Source organism: Lactuca saligna, chromosome 4 (genome assembly GCF_052625555.1).
Source record: "Lactuca saligna cultivar CGN05327 chromosome 4, ASM5262555v1, whole genome shotgun sequence".
NCBI lineage: Eukaryota > Viridiplantae > Streptophyta > Magnoliopsida > Asterales > Asteraceae > Lactuca > Lactuca saligna.
The window spans coordinates 161,956,265-161,966,101 of record NC_136420.1 but is presented as its reverse complement, the minus strand read 5'-3'; the positions used below and the strand labels follow the sequence as shown (position 1 = coordinate 161,966,101).

General features: G+C 34.3%; 1 protein-coding gene across 3 annotated transcripts; it reads right to left on the bottom strand.

Annotated features, from left to right (window-relative positions):
- Positions 1–6,301: 6,301 nt before the first annotated feature.
- LOC145043024 (zinc finger protein BRUTUS-like At1g18910) lies at positions 6,302–9,485 on the bottom strand. 3 transcript variants are annotated; one of them, XM_078991559.1, is made up of 8 exons: positions 9,325–9,485; positions 8,929–9,147; positions 7,566–7,703; positions 7,237–7,471; positions 7,081–7,140; positions 6,923–6,994; positions 6,733–6,846; positions 6,302–6,464 (listed from the first exon to the last, which is right to left on the bottom strand). In XM_078991559.1, the coding sequence occupies exons 1-7, from the start codon at positions 9,468–9,470 to the stop codon at positions 6,745–6,747; spliced, it is 972 nt and encodes a 323-aa protein (XP_078847685.1). In that variant the 5' UTR covers positions 9,471–9,485; the 3' UTR covers positions 6,302–6,464; positions 6,733–6,744. The 3 variants fall into 3 exon arrangements, with proteins under 3 accessions (XP_078847685.1, XP_078847686.1, XP_078847687.1); XM_078991560.1 differs by having other exon boundaries at positions 9,358–9,485; XM_078991561.1 differs by lacking the exon at positions 7,566–7,703.
- Positions 9,486–9,837: the final 352 nt, after the last annotated feature.

The following is a 9,837-nucleotide window of genomic DNA, read 5'->3' as shown; positions in this document are numbered from 1 at the left end:
TCCTATCTCTATTCTCTGTTTTATATTAAAAAAAAAAATTGATTGGATTAAACTTGATGACGCCTAAGTTTTATGTGGCAGTAATCCATGCATTTTGCCCAACAAACATCTAGACAATTAGAAGATTAACCATCATGTAAATACCACACTAATCTCTCTCTTCTCTCTTTCCTCTTTATTCCTGGCCAAAAGGCCATTCCTTCATTCACCAAAAATCACTTCAAGCTTCATTCCACTTCTAAATTCTCTCTAAACTCTCAAGAACTCTCAAACTTTTGTCTCCTAAAAATCACGAGTTAGAGTGTGTGTTCAAAGAATCCCCTTGAATCCTTCCATCCACTTGGTAAGTAATAAACTCAACTCAAGTTGAATTATTCCCTTTTATGCTAGATCATTCCTCATAAACACCTTGTTTTCGTGATCATGCTCTTAGAACCTCCTAGAATTCGAAAACTCATCTTAAAGAAACTTCCAAGGCTGAAAACACCTTCATCTCATTTATTTCTTCATCAAAATCGAATCTATCACCAAGGTGAGCTTCATACCCCCTTGCTTGCGGTTTTACTATGTTTTGGGGGAGAACACAAGTTGGTTTTGTGTTAGATCTAAGTATTTATGCATGTTTGTGTGTATTTTCATGATGTGTTGTGCAAATATTTTATGAATCTATGTTAAACCCTCATAAACTTGATATATTTCCAAGTCTTGAAGATCTTAGGAAAGTAAGTTACTTTATGTAACTCATTATGTTGATGAAAAGATAAAACATGTTAAAGGATACCTTAAAACCAAAGAAAACCAAATGAGGGGACATTTTTGACAAATAAACAAAAAGTGAGACTTTTTGTGACAACTCACGGATTTAAGAGGACCAAAAGAGTTATTTTTTTTAAAAAGGACTTATTATGACATTCACGGTTTTATATGGGCCAAAAGTGTTATTTTTGACGAAGGGCCTTCACGGTTTTAATGGGCTAAAATGGTCATTTTTCATAAAAAGGGGCCTTATGTGGAAATTCACGGTTTCATGGGCTTGAAATGTAAAACTTTGCCTTAATGGACTTAAAATGTCATTTTTATCAAAATGGGCATTATTTACAAACTTTCGGTTTTTAATGGGCTAAAAATGTCATTTGAAACGAAATGGACATTTGTTGTAGATTTTGGTTTTAATGGGCCAAATGATTAAAATTTGACAAAAGTGCGCTTTTAGTTAAAATCTTGATTATTTGGGCCAAAAAGGTCATTTCTAAGAAAATTGGGCCTTTCATGTCACTTTGGTAGTAATTGAGCCAAAACAAACATTATAATAACAAACAAGCTAAGTACGTCATTTTCACTTTAATTGGGCCTTGTATACCTATTACATGTTTATTGGGCCTTATTGACCTATTTACACATTTGATGGGCCTCGTATAATCATTTCATGTTTATTGGGCCTTATTGACCCATTTACATGTTTGATGGGCCTCGTATAATCATTTCATGTTTATTGGGCCTTAAATACCTATTTGCATGCTTATTGGACCTTGTGTTCTCATTACATGTTATTTGGGCCGTATAGGCCCATTGGTATTCTTATTGGGCCTCACGACAAATTTTATGTTAATAGAGCCAATAACAAACAATACTTGACACTGTGATAAAAACAAATGGTGTTTTTATCACAAATGTTTTGTAATCAAATACATACTCAAAACATTATTTTAAAACGGTAAACAATGTGATACACTGTTCGCGTAAATTTAGTTAAGGTTCTTGTGAGACGTTCTTTCATTCATACCTACCTAGTGTACAACCTTAAGTCCTGTAGTTATAACCAAAGTATCTTGTAGGGAGAGCGATAATTTGTGTATAGATCTATATAAGGTTGACAGCCCCGCACCTGAGATGTTTGTTACAGCAAGACTAGACAATTCTAGGGTGACAAATGTGTTACCTTAAACAAGTCGACACTTGAAAAACGTCATGATAGGCAAATCAGTCATATCAAGCATGGTTGTAGCGACTTGCAAGGAGATTAATAAACACTGTAAAATTTACGAAATACCTATACTTTAATGGTGTTACGAAACCATACAAACACCATTTTTCGATCTTAGGGTTTTAAGACCACAACACTTTTACAAGCAGAAAATATCGGATTTTCTAGAAAACAAATACTGTACATTACATTTTACTTACAACAGGAAATAAAGGAATTTATGAAATTCTCTCTTTATACATTTTCAAAAATATGAACACACATGCTATAATATAAGATTTGAAACAAAACACTCAGACCATTTTTACGGAAAATATCGGATTTTTGGGTTTTAAAAATGATACAAAACCTTTCATACAAACATGCTTATGAACTTACAAACTTTCGGTTTTTAATGGGCTAAAAATGTCATTTGAAACGAAATAGGACATTTGTTGTTGGTTTTAATGGGCCAAATGATTAAAATTTGACAAAAGTGGGCTTTTAGTTAAAATCTTGATTATTTGGGCCAAAAAGGTCATTTCTAAGAAAATTGGGCCTTTCATGTCACTTTGGTAGTAATTGAGCCAAAACAAACATTATAATAACAGACAAGCTAAATATGTTATTTTCACTTTAATTGGGCCTTGTATACCTATTACATGTTTATTGGGCCTTATTGACCCATTTACATGTTTGATGAGCCTCGTATAATCATTTCATGTTTATTGGGCCTTAAATACCTATTTGCATGCTTATTGGGCCTTGTGTTCTCATTACATGTTATTTGGGCCGTATAGGCCCATTGATATTCTTATTGGGTCTCACGACACATTTTATGTTAATCGAACCAATAACAAACACTTGACACTGTGATAAAAACAAACGGTATTTTTATCACAAATGTTTTGTAATCAAATACATACTCGAAACATTATTTTAAAACGGTAAACAATGTGATACACTGTTCGTGTAAATTTAGTTAAGGTTCTTGTGAGACGTTCTTTCATTCATACCTACCTAGTGTACAACCTTAAGTCCTGTAGTTATAACCAGAGTATCTTGTAGGGAGAGCGATAATTTATGTATAGATCTATATAGGGTTGACAACCCCGCACCTGAGATGTTCGTTACAGCTAGACTAGGCAATTCTAGGGTGACAAATGTGTTACCTTAAACGAGTCGACGCCTGAAAAACGTCATGACAGGCAAATCAGTCATATCAAGCATGGTTGTAGCGACTTGCAAAGAGATTAATAAACACTGTAAAATTTACGAAATACCTATACTTTAATGGTGTTACGAAACCACACAAACACCATTTTTCGATCTTAGGGTTTTAAGACCACTACACTTTTACAAGCAGAAAACATCGGATTTTCTGGAAAACAAATACCGTACATTACATTTTACTTACAACAGGAAATAAAGGAATTTATGAAATTCTCTCTTTATACATTTTCAAAAATATGAACACACATGCTATAATATAAGATTTGAAACAAAACACTCAGACCATTTTTACGGAAAATATCGGATTTTTGGGTTTTAAAAATGATACAAAACCTTTCATACAAACATGCTTATGAACTCACCAACATTATATATGTTGTTGTTTTCAAAATACCTTGTATTTCCAAGGAATCGTTAAGCAAGTTGGTCATTAAGAACATGTAGATTTTTGTTATATTTTGTTATCATCATACATTTAATATTTAGAATGTAATTTGTAAACCAACACACTGTGATGATATTACAAGATGAAGTCACCCGCCCCCGAGCTTTTCCACCGTTCTGGTTCGGGGGTGTGACATTCACCCCATAATACATCAGGCACATTCATCAACTTCAAGCAACTTCTTACCATCTCCACAATCATCATGTTTCATCTCTCCACAACTCCATTCTGTTGTGGGGAGTACGGAGAGGTATAATGGCGTCTCAAACCCGTTTCGCTGCAATATGAGGTGAATTGGTTTGAGATAAATCCACCACCACGATCCGTTCTCAGAAATTTCACCTTCTCACCTGTTTCAATTTCTAATTTTGCCCTAAAGTTCTTAAAGGCTTGGAAAGCTTCATCTTTTGTTTTCAGGAGATACACCCACATTACTCTACCGTAATCATCAACAAGTAACATAAAGTACCTGTTACCAGTAGGTGTGGGAGGTGAAACTGGTCCACATAGGTCACCATATATGAGCTCAATCCTCTTTTTTTCTTTGTAGCTTGTGTGCAAAGGGTATAAGTTTTTTGATTGCTTTCCTGCCAAACAACCTTCACAAGGATGTGTTGGGATGGCTATCTTTGGCATTCCTTCAACCAAGTTCTTGTCTGATATGAATTTCAGTGAAGAAAAATTTACATGGCCCATCCTTGCAGTTGGTTCATGAATTTCAGCAATCAATCATGTTGACCTTACTTCTTCCAGCTAAATTTTGTACAAATGATTTAAAGACCTCTGGACCTTCATCAACATCCTTCTTGTAGCATCATGTACCCATAAAAATGGGACTTATATTCTAATCTCATCTCCACCTTCTACTAGTTGTCCCAGACTTATTATGTTGCTACATAAGTTTGGGATATAATAAACTTCTTCAAGTCTATGATTCTCTCCATTCTTGCATTGAAAGACAATCATGCCCTTGCCTTCAATTCTGAATCTAGATTCATTCCCAAACTTCACGTAACCTTGAATCCTTTTATCCAACTCTCTGAACTTGCACTTGTCCCCAGTCATGTGGTTGCTGGCCCCTCTATCTAGATACCACATATTTGATTGTTTCACTGTGTCTCCTTTTGTCTTCAATGGTGGGTTTAAGTTTTATTCATTCAAGAACACTTCACCAGTTTCTATAGTTGCATCAAGAGATGCCAACAATAGTGTTGGTTCGTTGTCAAACTGTTCTTGAATCACGTTATTCACTTGATTTCTTTCTTTTCTTGGATTCTTACACTCAGCAACATAATGTCCAAATTCTTGACAGTTGTAACACTGCACACCACTCTTGTCTTGATTACTTGACTAGCCACGTTTGTCTTCCTTTTGATGGTGTGAGTTGCCTCTTCCACGACCACGATTTCCTTTGTGAGTGGACTTGGAGTCTTCTTCTTTCTTCTTATTTCTTTCTGACCATTCTTGGTGGGTCAAAAGAAGTTTTCTTTCTTCATTATCACCATGTCCCTTCATCCTTTCTTCATGAACTTTTATCCTTCCTATGACTTCTTCAACCGTCATCTCATCCAAATTACCAAATTGCTCTAGAGTGGAAGCAATCTGAAGGAACTTAGATGGTACAACTCTTAGTAGTTTCTTCACTACATAAGATTCTTCTACTGCATCCTCAAGGCTCGCATGGTACTCACTAGGTTGCTTATCTTCACTGCAAACTTATCTACAACCTCTGATTCCTTCATGGTCAAGGCTTCAAAATCAGCTTTCAAAGTCTGAATTCTTGCTGTCTTCACTTTATCTGCTCCCAAGAACATGGTCTTCAAGGCCTCCCATGCTTCTTTGGCTGTTTTCTTCTCAACCAATGAAAGCAATCGATCTTTAGGTATGCCTTGGTAGATGGCTGCCAAGGCTATCTTATCTTTCTTCACTTCTACTACAGTGTTTGATGTTTTGGGTTCCACTGCATCCCACACTCCTTGGGCTTGCATGAAGACCCTCATTTTGATGGCCCATGCAGAGTAGTTACTTCTTGATAGCATCGGATAATGGAGAGTGACCAGACCTTTTTTCACTATTTCTATTGTTTTCTGTCATCTCTTTACGTGGTTGGTACTTTGGCATACACTAGGTTATGCTTGATACCAAATGTTGGCCTTGTACAGGAGTGTTAGTGACTTTACACAGAAAATAAGGCAACATGGGACAAAATATTAAGTATCACAGCGGGTAAAAGATAAGGAAAAAGTGGGACAGGAAAGCAATACACACAGGGGCAGAAAGCTGCACTTTTCTTATTCATAAACAGGGAAGGAAAAGAGGGTACCAATCGTACATTGCCAAGCTATTTAAAACAAAATTTAGCATAAAAATAGCAACTATTTCTACCACTAGCTAAAAACTAGGACTATCAAGCCCCCATGGCTTTGATTTATTCAAAGACTCTAAACAACTAAAAAATGCATTAAATAAACATGCATAAACCAACAAAATGTCTGAATTACTTTTAACTGGTCTCACATGAACTTTTATATAAAAATATATATATATATATATATATATATATATATATATATATATATATATATATATATATATATATATATATATATATATATATATACCATTCAATACAAATTTATACACAAAATGGTCCAGGTGAATGAAGAATCAACTTAGTGCTTTAGTTTGATACTAGTTTTATTTAAGTCTGACAATACAATACACACTTTCAAGTAAATAAGCATTGTGGCATAATTCTAATCTTGATCCGACTTTCAGCGGCAACTCAGACATATCCATGCAGTCTCTTAGTCGCATAAATGTCTGCAAGTATACAAATTAATTTTAGTTGGATTCATTATTGCTTAAAATCTTTTGTATATCTTTCTGTAGGCAACTCAATTTGATCATTTAAAATGTTGTGTACATATGAATTCTTCTAATAGCATTGGTCCAATCTTCGATCAATTTCTAAATCTTGGTATAAATAAAAGCTTTTTTCAGTGTCTACATAAGATACTTAACTTTATGACATACTTTAAAGATAATGTTTCTATGCAACACCAAAGAACTTAAACTAAAGCGCACTCACATTATATCCAACTCAGACAAGGCGGGTGTTGTAGGAACCACAACTGGGGCATTTATGATACAACCAATGGAACGATACAGTTCCTCTCTTCTCACAATCATTGCATAAAATGTCCTGAAAAATCATTTTTCAAATTAAAATCTTGACAACATGCATCAAATGTTTGTGTTTGTATTTAGTATTAATCAACCTGAGTCTGGCCAACATATTCTTCCGGAATTGTCTCTTCTGCCAACATTGCATCTATCATCCCAAAGTATACCTGGGAGGATGATAAAAATAAACTTGAATTAAATCATTAATGAAAATGAAATAGAAAAAAGCAACGTGATATGCAAAGTTATTCACCTGCATATCCCCCAACGACTTGCAGCATATCGGACACGTATAGTTAGAAGACGTGTATGCCTGACACCAACAACATTAAAGAGTCATTTAAGAAGTGTTTTAAGCTATTTCTTGAAGTTAGTTATAAAAAGGAAAGGTAATAGAAGAGATGAATACATCAAAACAAGAAGAATGCATTATATGACCACAGGATAGGGCTCTAAGAGGAGTGCTTGATGTGAAGATGTATTCATGGCATATTGGACAATCGACTTCAAGACACTTCTCCCTACAAATATGCTTCGAAAGAGACTTTGACATGCATGCATTGCAATTCATGCAATGGAAAAAGTCAATCCCTAGGCCTTCCCCGATTCTGCAGAGGTCACAGTGAGGACAGTGGTAGATTTGCCTGTTTTTAACAGAAATCTGTCATTTCTTTCTGGATATGCTTAAATGCATAAATAAAATACAGATTAAAGGAACTAAATTTATGATAAAATGACCTCTCATCATCAAAAAGTTTGCAGATTGAGCAGTAGTATCTAGCCATAGATAAACTGTTACATGAAACGGTTGAGCATGTTGGACCAATGGGTTGGATTATCAAGCATTTCATGCAAATCATCATGGTTGTGGCTTTTCTGCATGTTGATCAAAAGCAATACAAAACTATGTATGAAACTTACATTTTGACAGTTCATCTAGTCCAATGGTAAAATGGTCATTTACTTACTTAAAGGACTTAAGATCTTCTACATTGGGTCTTAAGTAAATTTCATGCAATGCTACTCACCAAAAATTGAATGCCATTTGGACTTCATCTTTCAAATTGTAAAAGGCTTGCAAAGTGATATATTAACATTTTAATCAAATAATCATTTTTAAATATTAAAACCAATTAATATATTACCTTTTTAATAAAATAATAATATCTAATGATGTGTCTTGCAAACAATGTACACGTGGCATTTATAACAGAATTGCAAGCACCACCACCGATGTGGTTGCTCTTATTGGTGACAGATATAAAAGGGTAGTTCTTTTACTTAAGACCATGCACAATGTAACTAGTATAAGAGTTGAATGGGGTGATTATTAAGATTGAATAAGAGTTGAACGGAATATGGGTGATGACATCGAGTAAGTTGAATGATCATTGAATGGTTCAATAGAAGGAAGGAAAAATGACTTACTAACCCAAAGAAGTTTCCAAACCGTTCAAAAAACCCCAATCATGTTTTCTTTGTTCAAGAAAATCCAAAAAACTTAACCTTTTGCCCAAAAAAGCCACCGGAATTCCCAAACCATTTAAAAAACATCAATCCTATTTTGTTTGTTCAAATAGTTCATTGAGTTTTTTTGAACAGAGAACACATGATTGAGTTTTTTGAACGGTTTAGAAATTTCGTTGGTCTTACAAGTCATTTTCCTGGTATGGTAATAAGTCATGTCGTCTGTTTCTGTTCTTTGACTTCCATAGAATTAAACAAAACTGTAACTTAGTTGAGTTTTTTAGACAAAATGTTAAGTTCGTTGGGTTTTCTTGAACAAATAAAACATGATTGAGATTTTTTGAATGGTTTGAAAACTTTGTTGGGCTCGTAAGTCATTTTTCCATAAGAGGAATAAAGTCGTGATTAAGATTGAATAAGAGTATAATGGGTTGTAGGTGTTGTTGTGTAGGTGTTTAATGGATGATATGACAATCCATTGAAATCTATACAGTTTAATGGATTATAGATGCCTTAATAGATACACAAAGAGTAAAATGATCATTTACTTACATTCAGAGATATGAATTCATTCCGTCAACAAATCATTTATCTATACAGCACTTAATATAAAAAAAAAAGGCCTTATGCATACCTATCCATTACGTGATCAGTGGCCTCATCATGGCAGTGCCTGCAAGTGTATGATTTGTTGCAACAGGAAGCAACAAGTTTGCAGTTCCGCTTGTAATGTTTGCATCCAAACTCTAGTTTTTCAGAGTCACGATAACATGGATATAAATCTGGAATCCTTTCTTCCTTAGCTTCCATATCAACCTCTGGTTCGGAATTTCTTTGCATGTTGATCCAACGGCTGAGAAAAAATGTCACAATTTATGATCAGTGACAAACAAATGAGGAAAAATGTAAGACTAATATCAACAAAACAAATCAATCCCATTAGCAGATTCTGAATAATGATTGATTTTCTTTTGAATAATCTAATCGTAGCCTCATGTTCCTCTTCACTTAATGCTATCACAAGATTTACAGATTTTTCGGTTGACTCTGTTTGACCAGCAACCTTTGGTATCTCCGTGCTTCTCTTGTCAACCTCACTCTAAACTTTAAAATCCTCAACAGCGTGATCTTTGCTTGATATCTTTTCTCTATGATCTTCAGTTCTTGGTGAATCATTTATAATTGAGACGTTATACCAAACGGCAATCGCCTTCCTATTTTTTTAATGGTAAAACGCTTCCATGCATCTTTGACTGTGGGTTAAAGTGGAAGAGGCATTGAACATGCTGCACCTTAATTAGCTATTTACACCTATATCAATTTTCAATTTTGAATTCTAGAACTAAATAGTCAAACTTTAAAATCATATAAAATACTGTAATAGAGTAACTTAGAATTTTTTTTTTTTTTTAGTTGGTGTTTAAGGAATTGGATTTCAGTTTTGGTTTTTCTTTTTGATGTTTTATAACGATTATGCTTCTTACTCCATATTTGTTAACAACTCATCTGTTAAGTATGTGAAAATGACTACTCAATCCTTGTT

Excerpts from the sequence above, each read along its gene's own strand:
- LOC145043024 (XM_078991559.1), bottom strand. The coding sequence starts at position 9,470 with ATGATTCACCAAGAACTGAAGATCATAGAGAAAAGATATCAAGCAAAG. Across the intron at positions 7,472-7,565 it reads AAACTTTTTGATGATGAGAG|GCAAATCTACCACTGTCCTC; the intron begins GTCATTTTATCA and ends TGTTAAAAACAG. Across the intron at positions 6,847-6,922 it reads AATATGTTGGCCAGACTCAG|GACATTTTATGCAATGATTG; the intron begins GTTGATTAATAC and ends ATGATTTTTCAG.